Genomic DNA, 18,676 nt, shown 5'->3' with positions numbered 1-18,676 from the left:
TTATTATTATTATTATTATTATTATTATTATTATTATTATTATTATTATTATTTCGCCCCCAGGCCCCGATATGGGTCAGTGACCTGTGCCCAAGGTAGGTAGATAACAGGTAGCCTCACTCAGGCCCATAGGAATTCACTAATTGGCAACTCTGCTCTCGAGATCGCTAAGCCACGCCCCTTTTGCCACTTCACTCGTTTGTAGTATTGAGGTAGTGTATTATTATTGTAGTATTGAGGTAGTGTATTATTATTGTGGTATTGAGGTACTGTATTATTATTGTAGTATTGAGGTACTGTATTATTATTGTAGTATTGAGGTAGTGTATTATTATTGTAGTATTGAGGTACTGTATTATTATTGTAGTATTGAGGTACTGTATTATTATTGTGGTATTGAGGTACTGTATTATTATTGTAGTATTGAGGTACTGTATTATTATTGTAGTATTGAGGTAGTGTATTATTATTGTAGTATTGAGGTAGTGTATTATTATTGTAGTATTGAGGTACTGTATTATTATTGTAGTATTGAGGTACTGTATTATTATTGTAGTATTGAGGTAGTGTATTATTATTGTAGTATTGAGGTAGTGTATTATTATTGTAGTATTGAGGTACTGTATTATTATTGTAGTATTGAGGTACTGTATTATTATCTGCTACTGTTTGATGTAACTAAGTGGGCGGAGCTTAATAAGTAATGTCATCGCTAGCCAATCAGCGACGTTGGATGAAATCCAGCGGTCGCAAGTAAGATATTTATATTTATTTTATATATTTAATCAGTGGCTCCAATTAAAATAAAACAAAAATCTCCATTCCATACATTTATTGTACAACTTTTAATACCATCATAAGCCTTCAAAAATACGTAAGTAAAAATGAAATTTTTATTTACGTAGATCTTATGGGAGTGAGGCTACCTGTTATCTACCTACCTTGCCTATGCCTGGGCCTGGGTGGGTTGATCCCCGTGGAAAAAAAAACCGGAAATTCACTACACTTTAGCGATAGAACTTTCGGACATAGCGTCCCCAAAAGTTATAAACTACTGAAGCATTTAGATCTCCCTGTTCTGAGCATTTTGAACCCCATAAACAGTATACCTGGCAGATATGGATAATAGCGACACAATTGATTTTAAGTAGTTTTCAGTCTTCGTCTGTGAGATGATGTTATCGGTGCATCACGCATGCGTAATGTTGACTGACGTCATCCAGTCGTGACCAATGAGGTATCGATATCATCACGCGAATTTTTTTCGACCAATCACATTTAATTTTTTCGAAGGAAGCAGCCTGGGTACGATTTTAAATTCATTGACCAGTTTCACAGTGGCGGTGGTGGAGGTAGGTTGTTGTTTTTGCTCCTACGACTATTTTAAGTTCATTGCCGAGTTTTATGAGGAAGATGATCATTCTATCCAATTCTTACGTATATCCCTGGTCCTTCCACTTCTAAGGTATAGTACTTTCGGACATGGCGCGCCCCAAAGTTTTTAACTACTGAAACATTTTGGTTAGTTTAAGCTAGGCCGTCCGGGGGCAGAGCCCCTGGCTAGGAGTTAGGTCAGTTACGTTATTTTTTTGTGAGGTCAGATAACTCGTTTTCGTTTTCTTTCCCACCTAAGAACCCTGATTTCCCAGACTTACTCCCTATTATTTCTTCAGGAGGCTTAGTGGGGGGGGGGGCAAAAACTAGCAATTTCCGCCAAAAATGAAGGTCAGAGCTGTGACCCCTTGTGGGACGAGCGTCCGCCAGCTCCAGGTAAGGACACTCGACTGAATAGTGCCCCTTGAGATGCTTATACACCTCAATTTGGTTGTGGATATATTTACCAGATTCTCATGAGCTGGCGGACGCTCGCCCCACAAGGGGTCACAGCTCAAGATTGAAGAAGTCGCAGGCCCAGAAAACTGTGAGGGCAAACTTTTTCGGAGTGAGAGTTGTGAACTCTTGGAACAATCTACCAGAAAGTGTTGTGACGGCACCGAGTTTGAGCTCTTTCAAGACAAAACTTGACCAACACTGGAGCAGGTTCAGGTACATTCAGGAGCCGGTGCATGCCCAGTACTTGCCAACAGTGCGTAACAGAAACGTGACCGATCGCCCGGGCGGCGAGCGAGCCGATCAGTGGTGAAGAGGATAAAAGAAAAAGAAGGTAATGTATGAGGAAACAGCACAGTATGTAATAAAAATTTCTTTATTGTCTTATGTACAGTGCTTATAATAGTAAAGAATGTGTCAGTAAGCTGGTTACATGAAGACATTTTTAACCATTATGACTTGATTACTGTCATGTTATTACTGTATAAGCAGGAAAAAAACATATGTATCATAAGTTCATTCACTTATTGGCATGTCTTCATACTAATATAGTATATAATGTGACTTTACCTCCATTTAAATTCACCATTTCTAATTAAATTATTGCTCTGGTTTGGGATCTTGCAGTAAGAGAACCTGCAGACTCACCCTTACTTACCGTTAACTCAATACTAACTTCTCCATAAAAGTCTTTGATGAGCTGGATGTACTGAGTCAGCTCTATTCTGTTATCGAGGTACTGTACTCTGAGGGTACAGTGTGTTTCTTATCTATGATGCCTTACATGAGTTTTAGCTGACACTGACCTTCCTAAACTTAAGTTAGGTCTCTCATGGGGACTCGCAGGCCAGAAAAGGAAGTCTTAATTGTGACAATTTACTGTACATCCAAAGGGACAAAGAAATGACATTGATTCCCTCCCATGTGTAGGGTTCCCATACAGCCAGGAACTGACCTCAGCATGGATGTGTGATTCTATTTTGAGAGCAAGATTTACTATTTAGTTAAATTTATGTATTAAGACTCCTGCTCTGAACCTCATTAGTTTGTGATGCCACAAGTAAATTGTAATATGAAGTTGGATTCATATGGTGAGATAAATGCTTACTTATTGCTACCATGTAAACATTCTCTGCATGAACAACACATCTTACTGCCCTTCAAGTACTGGTGGGGTCTGCCCTAAGGTCAATCATTTCATCCCATCAGTAATAAAATGATTTTCATTCTGATCCTCTGTTTAGTATACTCACTTAAACCAATTCACAAAATAAATATGGGCAGAGGTTAGATAACCATAGACCCAAATTTTTAAAGTACATAGTACAGGTGTATTTCCAAGCATCTCTCGAGCTACAGTACATACAAAACATTGTTAAGAATAAGGTACTTATCCTTCTGATCAGGGAATGTGTACACTGTGTCTTGACTTCTGTTTCATATTATCTAATTGCTGCTTCAATTCTATCATTTGTTCATTTTGCTTTTGGTAGTTATCATTCAACTGATTAAAGAGAGTCAACAGCTGGTCCAACTTCCTTGTCTGTGCCTCTAAATGATCTTGCTGTGGGTCTGGCAGAGAAAGATTTGCAGTTCCATCAACTTTTTTTTTGAAAAGTTGAAAAAATTCCTCAAACTTTGATAGAACCTGGTCGTTATTATCATCTTTTTTGAGCTCATCAAGATCCATTAATGCTACCATGTTAAATGATAGTGCCAAAGTTCGTGACATCCATGATGAAGGTCTCTGGAAATTTTGTATTTTTTTTACTAGCCATGGCCTCTTATACATGTTATTGTACTTGCCTATAGCATATTTTCTTCTTAAAGATGGGAATAACACATCAAGATTTAAAATAAGATTTGCTCGCCCTGCCTTCCTGTATAATGCAACTTCTCTCTCATCTGATGACGGGGTTTTGATTAATGTAACGATAAACACCCAAACTGTGCACATAAATATGAGGAAGAGAACATTCACAAGGACTGGATAAGATAGTTTGTTTTCTCCCACAAACGTCTCATCGTAGTTTAAGTCGCCCAACATCCATACTACAGTCTTAATTATTGACTGTGGCACCGTCTTGAAGGCCAGCTGATCACGGAGGAGCATAAAGAAGATAAAGGCAAAAAGGATTATTACCATACCAATGTACATCAACCCTTTTAAATAACATTTGATAAAGTCCCAGGTGCTGATAGTGAAGATGGACAACTGGGGCAGCTTATTGATTATCTGGATGAGTTGGACCCATGCCATCAGCAGAGCCAAGATGCCACACTGCCATATGGGTACCTGTAAATTAATTAATAAATACAAGTAACTAAATAAAATAGTACTGTACATAAATATAAAGTATAAATTGTCACTCCTCGCAAATGCTAGCCTGAGTACAGTAATGCCAAATTTACAGGTGAAATATTTACTTTATCATACAAAAAATGAAAATATTATAGTTGGTTTGCATGTGAACAATTTAGAAAAGAAACGAAAATTGTGAAGAATCATGGTGGTGCAGCCATGCACACTGTGTACTTCAGCTGTACAGCATTGTGGAGTTGTGGTTATCACTAGTGCAGGAATGGTTAGCCTTATGGCCTATATGCCACTGTTTCACTACAAAGGAGTTACGTTGGCACATACAGGTAGAAACAAAATATTTGGTTTACATGTGATACAAACTTATCCATCTGGTCAAATTAGTGTCATAGTTGCCATTCCATTAACATTCACTGATCACTTCTAAATGTTGAAAATCATGCTCAATATACAGTATGGAGAAGTCAACCATGTCTCGGAGTACAATAAGCTTTATCAAGCTCATACAGTATATCTTATACTGCACACATCATGGTCATCCTTAATATCTCTTCAATTCATATTACGCTGCATAACATTCAAATCCACCGCGTTTGCAGTCACAGAAAACAGTAGAAAATGTGAAACTTTTGTAAGGAATAACTCACCTGCTGTATGTTGTTTTATACCAATTGTACCAATGAACAGGCATATAATATTAAGTGTATGTACTGATAGTGTAAAGGAGAACTCAAGGTGTCTATATAATGATTGGAAGGTCCAATTGATACGGGCTCGTGTACTATAAGCGATAAGTGTGTAGACCATGTCTGAAGGTCATAATATTTACATCTGTGAACAATTAGTAAACATAGCTACCTCGGGTATCAGATGAAAATACATGAGAACAATGATTTGGAAAAAGGATAAATGTATCAGACCTATGTGAAGTCTTGGAAGTGATCCAGAAACTATACTTCAAAGAGAATATCTTGTATACCGAGGTGTGAGCTTAATACACATCGTTACCCCATGTGACAAATAACCATGAACAGTACAATGATCAGAGAATCTTATGAATGTGTTCAACAATTGCAACGTGTGATGAGAGGATCCCTAAATACAGATTGAAGTGAAGTGGATATACCCACGCCAAGAAAACACCAGCTTAGGCCTTTGTTCTATGTTGGCGCCTAAGATGCCCCGGGCTACAGTTTTGAGTTAAGGATATAGCCCAATTAATTTCCTTAGGAACTGGCAAACTAGGCACTCACATAAGTATGTAATTTAGAATTAAGGTATGTAATGATAAGACATAAAGTCACAATATACTGTATAGGAAAGAGTATATGTGAGACTGGGATGATGTCCAAGTGAAAATTAACAATTGGAAACTGTAGGCCTAGTTCAGTGTGAGACGCACGGCGCACCCTCAGTGAAACAGGTGTACGCCGAGAGCGTAGGTAGAGTCCCCAGTGAGGTCGGAGGAATGCTTGGCCCAGCCATCATTGCCCTACTTTGAGGCACCCACGTGTTGCTGTGGGGAACGCTGCTGGCCACCTTGCAACATCCCTTAACATCCAGGACAGAAGACAATGATTGTCTTATATGAGTTGCTTCTCGGTCGCCACTTAAGTGACCCCATGATACCGGACGCTGGAATAGTCCTGGTATGATACCTGAGAAGTATCTATCTACCTAGCATGAGTAGTGTGTGAGCGGAGTACCTATCATGTGTACCTGGATAAATACCAAGTGTGTTTCTCATATGACGTTAGAGCAAATTTCCCTAAATACTGTACTGCATACAGAGGAATTACCACTGTATATTAAACTTATTTACCTCCTGGCCATCCACTGGAGGTAGCCATGCTGAGGGAAGGATGCTATTATGAAGCCTACGGTACTGTACTGTACTGTTCTTTATTTCACAGCTGGAGCTGGTAGACCATTCCACAGGTCTGCAGTACTGTATTTCCTTATGTTCTTTCTGCAGAATAATGTGGCAAGCTTGTAGTTACGGTATGTCTCCTTGTGTTGGTGGTGCATGGCATCATAAAGAAATGGCTCAGGTTCACGTTTTCCATCCCTTTCAGGATTTGGAAAGTTTCAGTGAGATCTGTCCCATTGTGCCTTGTCTGAAGGGTTGTTAGTCTTAAGGCCCACAGTTTACTTAGATAATTGAAATGACATAGTATAGTCCCAGAATCATCTGAGTTGCTTCGTTTTGCACCTTTCTAGGGAAGTTAGATCTTTCCTGTCATTGTATTTGAAGGAACGCTTTATAATTCCCAAATCTCGGTTTGCTCTATTCACTGCTGTCCGCACTTGTTGCACCGCCTTCAGCCAATGATCAATCAAAACACTAAGATCTATCTCCTTATTGACAGTATCCAGGAGAGTGTTATTAAGAGAATAGTTGAGATTAGGGTAGCTTTATCCTATGTGTAGGGTCTTGCATTTTATAATGTTAAAGAGCATTAGCCAGTCTTGACCATTTGAACAGTTCATAGAGGTCTTGCTGCATTATTTCTGACATTGTCTTGATTTGCTACCTTCCCAAATATCTTTGTTTCGTCCGCCAACTTGACATTGTGGCTTGAAGAGCTGCAGAAAAACCTCTGGGCTACAGGAATGGTCAAAGAAATGGCTGCTGAGATTCAATTTCACGAAGTGTAAGAGGATTATCATATGTCCCAACGGGATGAAGAAACTGCACTTGTTGAGACTGAATGTGAGAATGACCTAGGTGTGTATGTTGAAAATGAGCTGAAGTTCTAGGGCCATTGCGAGAAGAAGGTGAATCAGGCAAATTAATTATTGGGTCTTATAAGAAGGTCGTTGAGATATCTAGACGGTCTGTCCCTCGTAACGATCTTCAAGAGTGAAGTGCTTTCCCATCTGGAGTACTGTCACCCAGTCTGGTCCCCGAGATATGCTAGGGACTGTCAGTTGGTTGAAAATGTTCAAAGGAGGGCCACCAGACTGGTGCCTGCACTTCGGCACCTCAGCTACCCTGAGAGATTGCAGCGCCTGAACTTGCCTAGCTTATACTACAGATGGGCAAGGGGTGACCTAGTTGAGGTGTATAAACATCTCAGGGGGCACTACTCAATCCAGAAAACTGTGAGGGCAAACTTTTTCGGAGTGAGGGTTGTAAACTCTTGGAACAATCTACCAGAAAGTGTTGTGATGGCACCGAGTTTGAGCTCTTTCAAGACAAGACTTGACCAACACTGCAGCGGGTTCAGGTACATTCAGGAGCCGTTGCATGTCCAGTACTTGCTAACAGTGCGTAACAGAGACGTGACCGATCGCCCAAGCGGCTAACAAGCCGATCAGTGGTGAAGAGGATAAAAGTAAAAGTAGATCACAAACAGGGTGGGTCAAAGGATTGAGCCTTATGGTATTCCACTGAAAACCTTTTTCATTTAGAATGTATTCCACTTCATTTATTACCACTCTGTTGCTTGCCTTTGAGCCAATTGTTAATCCACTTCAAAGTCGTGCCTGTGGTGCTATGTGCTTGGATCTTAGAGGCTAGTTGTGCATGTAGGACTTGGAGAAATCCATGTTCAACATGGTAATTACCATTATAAATACTGTACACAAATTCATCATTGCTGTAGTCTTTTATAAGAACATCAACAGATCACGCATGACAATACAGTACAGGTCTTACCGGTGTCGGTATTATAAAACTGAATCCAGTTGCTTGTTACACCATAATACTGTACAAGGGTATCTCCAGCACTACACACCACCTGTGAGTCTTTAGTATGACATACCAAATAAACAAGTCACACAACACATTCTCTGTGAAGGCACAGTCCCCTTCATGAATCATTTACTGGGGCTCGTCATATAAACATTCCACAAATCATTACATTGAGATACTGTATTTGTTTTAATATTGATTTCCTTTGATTCCATAATATGTTTACCATTACGAGTTTCCTTCTGTCGAATGTAAACAAACACAGGGTTGCCACACTGCACAAAACCTGACGAGCCCGAGGCTGTAGTTCTGATTTATATTTTAGTTATTTTTGTGCAGGTTAGGTAAGGTTGCAAGTTTATAATGGTCACTTATTGATAAAAACATGTCCGTTATTCAAATAAAATTTGTGAGTTCTCAAAATCTTTTAATGATTATACAGTACTTGCAACCTAACTTTAAATGTGTCAAAATTACCCTCCTCACCAGCAGTAGCACCGTCCTGTAGTGCTATCTTCACCCCACCTATCATTCAATGCCTTGTCTGTATCCTTCTCTAGGTCTTCACAAAAAATAGTAAAAACAGTGGATTTTTTAAAAATAATTTTCACCACTTACCAGATCACAGTACAAGCCATTTGGGCGGTTGGTCTATCCAGTGTTATGTGAAGCATATTTGTTTTAAAGTTGTTTGTAAAGAGGAATGCAGCAGCTAACCTTCCCATGGTCTTTTAATGCAGGTTGCTGATCTAGAACATTAAATGAAAAAACAGCAAAGGGAAACTGTCTCACCATTTTGATGCCCAGCTGGAAACCACACTTGCAGGAGGGAATGCACACTATAGTAGTCAACACCAAGGAAGGGATCCGCACGAAGATGAAGGTACTGTCAACATAGTCCCACTGCAGCTGTCAAAATATTGGTACACTACTATTATTAATACACTATTAATATTTTAATGGGTTTTGTGAAAGTTTTATGCTATATATTACAGTATTTGTTTTTTACCTTACATTATTTGTTTTTAGCCTTCTAAGCTGTTAGACTAATTTGGCGGCATATGACCTAAGCTCTCGCGTCACCAGGGATGTTATTACCCAAATCAATCAATCAGTTATTAATACAAAACCTTATTGATACTATTATTATACTACCCCTCGGTATACCCAAGATGCTTTCACCACGTCTCACCCTAGACTTACACCCCCAAGCACATGTCCATCTCCCACAACCTGTCCTACACACACCACTGTTTCCTCCAAGTTCATTCCCCTGTAATGTACTGCCACCTTTTATCTACCCTTCCATATTCTTTCTTGGCCTTCCTCCTTTTTCTCCAACTAACCATTATATTAAATTAATCCTACTCTTCACTAACCTTACACTTCTCATTCTCTCAATTGGTTTATTTCATTTGTGTAGACATTGCCACCTGTCTTTCTGCTGCTTCTGTCACTACTTATTAATATCCCTTCACCTGTTATTGAGTACTAATAATACCGATGCCTTTTTATTACAGAGTTATTAAATACAGACACACTCTTTACTTTTACTTTATCATCTTTGTCTTTACTTGCTAGCTCACTAGATGATCAGGCAGCCGGTCTATTCTCTGTTACACACTGATGGCAAGTACTGGCCATGTATGGGGTCTTGAATGTATTCGATCATGTTTCAGTGTTGATCAAGTCTGCACTTAAAGGAGATGTGATACTGTTCCATACTATAACAAGGTATATCCTCTTGCATCATAGAATCTGAAGCTGACAAGTGGCCAGTGGGATAAAGTAAAGACTTACATCCCAAACCAGCCATACAGAATTCTACATTACGTAGTTATACAGTAGTCCCTCACCAAGCACTGGGGTTAGGTTTTTGAAAAACCCCATGGCTGATAAATCTATGATAGGCAAGACTAAAGGCTTATGGGAAATACTAAAGGCTTATGAGAAATAGAGGGTTAGGTTTGATGGCTGTGGATAATGCTCGTCAAACCATAAATAAGTTGTCTGTTCCTTCACTGAACAATACCTGTATTGTACATTTAGTTAAATCTGAGTCAAATACATGTAAATTAAATTGTACAGTAATATTAATTTTACAGTACATCTCTGTGGAGATGGCATGTTGCTATAAAATAAGGAAAATGAAGAGTATAGGTATGTATGTGTGTGAAGTGATATTTCAACTCCTATTTGTGTATATACAGGGTATATACGTAATTTTCTTAAATTTATTTTACTCTTGTTACATGCAAACACAATTGTTCATACAAAATGTGCAAAAAAATAAATAAAAAAATAATAAATTATCATAGGTCCAAAAGAGAATACTGTAAACATTTCTTACATCCGCAGGAGTTAGCCCAGGATTATGGGAAGGGGCGGTGCGCTCCTGTCTCCCATGTCCTTGGTAAAATGATTCCCAAATGTCAATAATTTTTTTTTTTTTCTTTTAATTACTGTAATAGTATTATTTTTATTCATTCCTCACATTTATGAAGGAATACATTAGACCACAGAAGGATAAAGATAGCACACTAATTTGCAGAAACTTAAAATTCAATGCCACATTTGGTGAAATGGTATACAGTACTGTTAGAGTAAAAACCGTGGATACCCAGAATCCATGGATGGGACATCCGCTGTTGGCGAGGGTCTACTGTACATAAATATATTGGATTATAAATTACCTTCTTTGTACTCATAACCTCCAGTGTGACCTGAAGAATGAGTGAAACAAGCAGGAGGACGTGCCATGTATAATACACAGTTGAGTTCCACTGGAGTCTTCCCGTGAACTCGGGCGTCATCATTTCTTCTGCTGCATTAACAGTATCATGAGAAGTTTCTAGAACTCCACAAAATACTTCTTTTGATTTATTGGAATACTTTTTGACTTGCTCCCAATTACTGAAAAGAATGAATTCGTGCACTTTAATTCTCCCCTTATCAATACACACATGTTTTCATTAGAGTTGTACATAGGTCAAGAAAGTTTTATTTTATGTTAACACAATGATCCATGCTCATCAGAACACTGGCTGAGCATATAAGTGAAGGGCAGACACCAGTACTGTACACAAATACAGTGATCACATTTTATATAAAGAATTATGCCTATGAATATGTCAAATAATATTTTGGCAAAGTCCTGGAGGCATTATGTGCCAAATGACATTGAACTGTAAAAGAAAAAAATATGCACTTGACATATATTATTAAAAATTCCAAAAGGCCACTAAAACTGAGGGCCATATGACTAACAATCCTTCAGACAAGGCACAATAGGGTAGATCTCATTGAAAATCCTGAAGGGGATGGAAAAAGTGAACCCGGGCCATTTGTTTGTGATGACACGCACCACCAACACTAGAGGACATAACTGCGAGCTTACCAAGTTAGCATGCAGAACGAACATAAGGAAATACTTCTTGTTTTCCTTTTCTAAACCCACACTGTTTCTCCCTAAATAAACTTGCTGTTTTTGCTGGAAATATCTCAATAGTAATTGTACAGTACCTTACTATCCCTGTCACAATCAGCAGTCAGTTCTATACTTTTGAATTTATCTTCAACAACAAAACTCATCTCCCAATAAAAGCTACAGGTAGTGGAATTAAAAAGACATTGACATTATTTTATGGTTTCAGTTTTCAATTTGAAGTAGTGTACTATATCCATCCTCAGGTACAGTACAGTATGTCATATAGGCACTCCACATCACCTCTATGTTCTGGCTGTAACAGAGTCTCATATCTTTGTGTTTTGGATCGTCATCACTAATAATACTATATGCGTATTAGATCAGGTAAATATGTGACTAATATAGTGTACTCGTGCAAACAATAATCCTAAATAACTTACTGAATTGTTGCCATAAAGCCAATGAGGACACCAACTGCAAAGAGCCGTAGTACCAATAGCCCTGCAAATATCCATCTGGCGTATGACTTCCACTTAAAACTGATCCATGCCTCTGTTAGTGGGTGTTGAAGGAGGCCTAAACATCTATGATGTGCCATAATGCTCACTGGATGTTCCTTCTTCCATACCAACACCTTAGATGTTAGTTCTTTGGCAGCAGGCAGTACTTCCCAGGTCTGTTGGTTGAATGGGCTTTTTACAGAGGATCGTAAAATGTTTTTGTCTGTAAAAAAAAAAAAATCTCATTAGCATTATAATTCTGTACTCTATTTCAGTCAGTCAATATCTAGCATGCCATTTTTTTCTATACATGATGCTGCTCTTTGCAAACTTTCTAGTTTTGGGGGTCATGATTCATTTCATATTTAACAAGAGCCCTTACATGCCCATTGCTTGCCAACAGTGCATAACATAAAACAGACTGACTGTCTTGTGAGCTGAAGATAACTTAACAAACCTTCCTTACCTTCCACAAAGAAATCTTCTAACCTTACCTCTAGGTTTCTCTTATGCTTACTCTGGGATTAATTACAGGTAGATATATTTTTATACAGTACGTGTTTCAATATCTATGCAGTAATACCTCAACACAACATTCGTCTTACCTCTGCTGTAATGTTCCCAAGTAACTTACAGTATGATTTTTCCTTGAACTTTGATACTCAGACATACTTCCATCTAACCACATGTGAATGACTTTCCTCTATACATATGTATTCCTGGATAGTATACTGGTATCCCCCTATTTATGATGGGGTTACTTTTTTGAAAAACCCATTGCAGGTCAAAATATTGTAATCAGGATCATTTTAACATGGGCTTCAATGGGATACATTCCCAACCAGTCCAATAGCCTATCACATGGATCACCAAAAATAAAATTCCTACAATAATAATATACATAAAACACAATTAGACAACATTCACCACATCAATAAAAACAGTCCAGAAAACTGTGAGGGCAAACTTTTTCAGAGTGAGAGTTGTGAACTCTTGGAACAATCTACCAGAAAGTGTTGTGACGGCACCGAGTTTGAGCTCTTTCAAGACAAAACTTGACCAACACTGGAGCAGGTTCAGGTACATTCAGGAGCCGGTGCATGCCCAGTACTTGCCAACAGTGTGTAATAGAGACGTGACCAATCGCCCAAGCGGCTAACGAGCCCATCATTTGGTGAAGAGGATAAAAGAAAAGGAAAAGTAATCAGAGACGTGACCGATTACCCAAGTGGCAAACGAGCCAATCAGTGGTGAAGAGGATAAAGGTAAAGTTTAAATCAGGGATACCTTTACTGTCCATAAATGCATTAACAAAACAACAAAATAGCATAAAGGAATATTAAACATAATGCTTCTGAGAGTGTGTGTGTGTGTGTGTGTGTGTGTGTGTGTGTGTGTGTGCTCTATATTGAGTTATGTACCAGTGTGTTTAATAGTACTGTATACATACAGTATTTCTATTACCTTCCTTGATGCAATAGTTGTCCTCAAGTAGTCTGAAATCATACAGAGTACATTTCTCGGTTACTGATGTGCAGTGGTCCATCACCACCTGAGCAAGAAATGGGTACAATTTGATAAGTTCCCTGAAGTTGGTACAGGGAACATCCTCGTGTTTCTTCACCACACCAAAGCCCGCCTCCCACCACTGGCTCCTCACAATGGTCTCTACAACTGTTCTGCAAGAATATATAATTTTCTGTTAACTGCATGTCTTAACCAGAAAGCAATGTACAACAAACACTGTTGAAATATTTGTTTTTTTGCTACACAAGAAAATTATTTTTAATATTAACATATTTTATATAATCATTAGCAAAATCATGTCTTACTTCTTCCTCCCTTTGAGAGCCTTGTGGGTGTAACTGTGGAGATGATCCTGTAGATCTTGTGGCATTGTGTTAATATTCTTATATGGCAGGATGTTCAGTAGAAATTGGAATACCTTGTCATGTCCCTTTAGAAAGGCAATATCAAGTGCATATCTTTTTTTTCTATCCTGTAGTTTATAGAGAGCTTTGTCAGCATCAGACAGTATTTCACAACATTCTAGGTTCCCCTTAGCTGCAGCAGCATGTAGTGCTGTGGTGTTATTGTCATCTTTAGCACGTTTATTGGCACCATACTTTATCAGTAACCTCACTACAGAAGAATGACCTTGGTAAGCACTCAGTTGCAGAGCTGTTCTGCCATTCTTGTCTGCAGCATCAATATGGGCACCCTTACGTAACAGCAGCTGACACCCCTCCCTGGAACCTCCGCGGGCCACCACATGTAGTGGTGTCTCATTGTCAATGTTTTTCACGTTTACATCCAATGTCCGTATCATTAAGAGTTTCTCTAATAATGTTGGTCTTACATTATCTGCTGCCAGATGGAGAAGTGATAGCTTTTGTTGACATACAATAGACGTTGATGCTCCAGCAGCTAATAGTAAAACTGCACATTTTTCACTGTGCTTTCTTACTGCGATGAAGAGAGCCGTGTAGCCATCCTTATCTTTTTCGTTTAATTCTTTTTTCACTTCTTCATGTTTGAGTAAGTATTCCATACACTCCTCAGCCTTTTTAGTTGCTGCCACGTGAAGTACACCACTCTGGGAATTGTTCTTAATATTCACATTAGCTTCCTTCTCCATCAGTACACTCAGACAAGAAATTTTATTTCTCAAGACAGCTTCCATTAATGGTGTATTCCCGACATTGTTCTGTATATCAAGAGCAGCGCCAGTTTCTATGAGTAATGCAGCAAATTTTTCAAATCCTGATCTAGCAACCATATGAAGTGGTGTGTTGCCAGCAGCATTTCTGAAATTCAAATTCATTTTAGCATGAACATGAACCATTTCTTTAAAGCATCGATAGTGACCTTTCATTGCAGCAAGCATGACAGGTGGACTTATTTCCTGACCTTGGACTGTGTCTCCCACATAAAATGGTGCGAGTTCCTTACAACACTCATGATGGCCTCTGTCAGCAGCATGGTGGAGAGGAAGGTACCTCATGTGGTCTCTAGCACAAGGATCAGCTCCTTCTTTGATCAGTAACTTCACTATTTGAAGTTCACCCTGGTAAGCAGCATAATGCAAGGGAGTCATGGACTTCTTATTTTTTATGTTTACTTTGGGGTTCATACTATTCACCTTCTGATGTTCCACCAAGATGATACAAAGGTCTTTGAGACCTTCTCTTGCTGCAATGTGGAGAGGAGCATCTCCATTTTTATCTTTAACATTTATTTCTGCACCGTACTGAAGCAAAAGTGAAGGAATATTTTGAGCTCTTGTCTCTCTCTTGGAGTACTTCTTAGCTAGAATATGAAGAAGCGATGACCCATCTTCATCTTTGTATGTGACACTTTCACCTTCATTTAACAGTTTTTGACACAGATGAAAATCTTTTTGAGAAACCGATTCACGGAGCGTCTTTCTCCCACTGTTTGGCTTCCTGAAGAGCAAGAAACAGTATTAATTATAACTTCTACATTTCCATCAGTGTACAGCAAGTCACACACACCTATGTAAACTATCCATGTGCAGAATACAGAAAAAAAAAAAAATATATATATATACCTATATATATATATATATATATACAGTGAACCCTCACTTTACGCGGTCAATTGAACCCACGGCGGCCCGCGTAAAGTGAGAAACGCGTAAAGTGAACAACATAACCTATGGGATTAATTGAAATAGAGACCGGGCCGACCCCAAAACTCCACTCTTTCACACACAATACCTACGTTGTAGTAAAAATAACTTCTTAATTTTATGATGGTATGCACACACAATTAATAATTAAGAGAAATATCAATAATATTAGGTTTTTTAACACTTACATTAGTAGAAAAGATGGCTGGGCACACGGGGATGGGGGGTTGGTTCCGAGGCAGAGGGCAGATTATTGGCCCTCACCTGTATCTCTTGTATCAATTGTATCACTATCCACCACAGAGGCTTGCAGGGCCTCTTTGTCAAACCCCTCAAAGTCCATATAAGTCCATATCCTCACTATAATTATCACTATCACTGACTTGGGCCGGCTGTGGTGGGTGGCGGGTGAAGAACTCGGTAATGTTTTGATGACTGGGCGACCTTGTGCGCACCCTGCTCGCGCCGCTCTCCGCATAAAAGGGTACACACACCGCGGAAAGTGAGCACTCCGTGTTCGGCAGGGTACCGCGTAAAGCGAGGGTTGACTGTATATACAGTATATATATACGTATATATATACGTATATATATATACGTATATATATATAATATATATATACGTATATATATACGTATATATATATATATATATATATATATATATATATATATATATATATATATATATATATATATATATATATATATATATATATATATATATATATATATATATATATATATATATATATATATATATATATATATATATATATATATATATATATATATATATATATATACAGTATATATATAATGACACGCCTTCAAATTAAGAGCACTCCAGTCTCTGGAGGACAAGTGACTATCTGGGCATGGTTGAAATATAATACAGACTATGTATCTGGATTAAGATAGAGGCCATAATTTTCATTGTTATTTGTGTGTTTTCCTATGTTATATATTTCATCATTTGATATATTGGGGCCTTCTTTGGGTGGGAGTCTGGGGAAAATTGACTTGCTAGCAGCAGCTATTGTGAAGTATATTAACTCATGACACCATCACTCACACATCTGTAGCTCCCTAGATACACCTGTCCATAATGATAGTAAATTAGCATTATGTACATGTGTCTTATTTAAAGATGGTACTTTTACTTTTATCCTCTTCACCCCTCATCGGCTGGTTAGCCGCTTGGGCGATACGGTACACAATGTCCCCTAATAGCATATAAGATATGATAAATACTTTTCAACAGCCAGATACGTACGCATCAGTGGTGTCCATGGGAACATATATATACGGTAGCGGGCTGGCCTGCTGGCAACCTGGTTTTGTCGACTGTGGCATTGTTACTGTTGATACACCTGGTCTTTCTCTCAGCTAAGTGGTCCTCCACCTCTTGTACCCTCACCAAGCTGAATAAAGAACATTACATTTTAGCATTTAGTTATCAAGGTAAGACCATAGCCAATTTTTTTTAGCTCTATTATCATATTGTGGGGTTGATCAGCTTCCAACAGACTTTATAAAACAAATGGGCAAGAATGGGATAAATAGTTTGATTAAAATATGTACAGTAGCGCTGTACTGTAATTCTATATACAGCACACCTGTACTTCAAAGGAGCCCTTCCCAGTTATTTAAAGAAATCAATATTTGTATTATTACCTAAAAACCCAGGAGCCTTAGAGTGCACCCAGTTGAGAACAATAAGGTTAATAAGTCATGCCTGCAAAGTTATATAAAACATAATTTTAAGTAGATTAAAGTTTAGAATAGAAAGTTAGTTATCTGAAGAGCAAAATGGATTTAGAAAGGGAAAGGCGACTAAAGAAGCTATATTTGGTTTGAGAATTTTGAGTGAAAGGGGTTTAGAGGTCTAAAGAGATTTGTTCATCTGTTTTGTTGATTTTGAAAAAGATTTTGATAAGGTAAAGCACATTAAACTTACAGAGATCTTGGGAAAAATACGCATTAATGAAGGAGATTTTAGAATGTTACTTTTTACTTTTATCATCTTCGCTACTGATTGGCTGGTTAGCCGCTTGGGCAGTCGTTCACATCTCTGTTACACATTATTGGCAAGTACTGGGTATTCAATGGCTCCTGAATGTATCTGAACCCGCTCCAGTGTTGGTCAAGTCTGATGTTGAAAGAGCTCACACTCGGTGCCACCACAACACTCTGGCAGATTGTTCCAAGAGTTTACAATTCTCACTCCGAAAAAGTTTGGATGAATAAAATTAAAAACTGGCTCCTTAGAGAGATACAAAACCTTGGAGGATTGGTAAAAACAACCCGAGAACAATAAGAGTGGAGGAGTGTGGTCGCCAACCCTCAGATATGAAGATGGTACTCTGATTGATTGATAGATATTACCTGATACTTGGCTAACCACCCAGGTGACTCGTAACTCCCATAGTGCAGTGCTACCTGAAGTGTGACCCCATGTTCCCTCACCAGACCTGTGACCTCGTTCTTGTGTCAATGAAGAGGGTGTTTCGTCACCAAGTGGGTTGTGGTACTTTTTAATGAAGAGGAAACGGGGGGTGAAAGTAACAGACAGGGGTTGAAGGTAACAGACGGGGGTGAAAGTAACAGACTGGGGACGAAAGTAACAGACGGGATGAAAGTAACAGACGAGTTGAAAGTAACAAAGGGGGTTTAAAGTAACAGACTGGGTTTGAAAGTAACAGACTGGGGACGAAAGTAACAGACGGGTTGAAAGTAACAGAGGGGGGTTTAAAGTAACAGACAGGGGTTGAAAGTAACAGACGGGTTGAAAGTCACAGACTGGGGTTGAAAGTAACAGACGGGTTGAAAGTAACAGACTGGGGTTGAAAGTAACAGGGGGTTGAAAGTAACAGACAGGGGTTGAAAGTAACAGACTGGGGTGAAAGTAACAGACGGGTTGAAAGTAACAGACAGGGTTGAAAGTAACAGACGGGTTGAAAGTAACAGACTGGGGTTGAAAGTAACAGACGGGTTGAAAGTAACAGACGGGTTGAAAGTAACAGACTGGGGACGAAAGTAACAGACGGGTTGAAAGTAACAGACTGGGGTTGAAAGTAACAGACTGGGGAGGAAATTAACAGACGGGTTGAAAGTAACAGACTGGGGACGAAATTAACAGACGGGTTGAAAGTAACAGACTGGGGTTGAAAGTAACACGGGTTGAAAGTAATAGATTGGGGACGAAATTAACAGACGGGTTGAAAGTAACAGACTGGGGTTGAAAGTAA

The 18,676-nt window shown here is 38.7% G+C and overlaps 1 protein-coding gene across 3 annotated transcripts in view; it reads right to left on the bottom strand.

Annotated features, from left to right (window-relative positions):
- Positions 1 to 2,190: 2,190 nt before the first annotated feature.
- The window catches only part of LOC121876855 (transient receptor potential cation channel subfamily A member 1 homolog), a 22,385-nt gene continuing 5,899 nt past the window's right edge, over positions 2,191 to 18,676 (bottom strand). For all 3 annotated transcript variants that reach the window (XM_042382328.1, XM_042382329.1, XM_042382330.1), the window contains exons 2-8: positions 16,702 to 16,849; positions 13,607 to 15,220; positions 13,239 to 13,453; positions 11,715 to 11,997; positions 10,541 to 10,760; positions 8,640 to 8,756; positions 2,191 to 4,126 (exon numbers count right to left, since the gene is read on the bottom strand). In XM_042382328.1, the coding sequence (XP_042238262.1) occupies positions 3,233 to 4,126; positions 8,640 to 8,756; positions 10,541 to 10,760; positions 11,715 to 11,997; positions 13,239 to 13,453; positions 13,607 to 15,220; positions 16,702 to 16,781 (3,423 nt within the window). In that variant the 5' untranslated portion in view covers positions 16,782 to 16,849 and the 3' untranslated portion in view covers positions 2,191 to 3,232. The remainder of the gene's footprint in view (positions 4,127 to 8,639; positions 8,757 to 10,540; positions 10,761 to 11,714; positions 11,998 to 13,238; positions 13,454 to 13,606; positions 15,221 to 16,701; positions 16,850 to 18,676) is intronic.

Source organism: Homarus americanus, unplaced genomic scaffold (assembly GCF_018991925.1).
Source record: "Homarus americanus isolate GMGI-L3 unplaced genomic scaffold, GMGI_Hamer_2.0 scaffold50281, whole genome shotgun sequence".
Taxonomy (NCBI): domain Eukaryota; kingdom Metazoa; phylum Arthropoda; class Malacostraca; order Decapoda; family Nephropidae; genus Homarus; species Homarus americanus.
The sequence above is the reverse complement of the archived record's forward strand: the minus strand, read 5'-3'. Positions and strand labels throughout refer to the sequence as shown.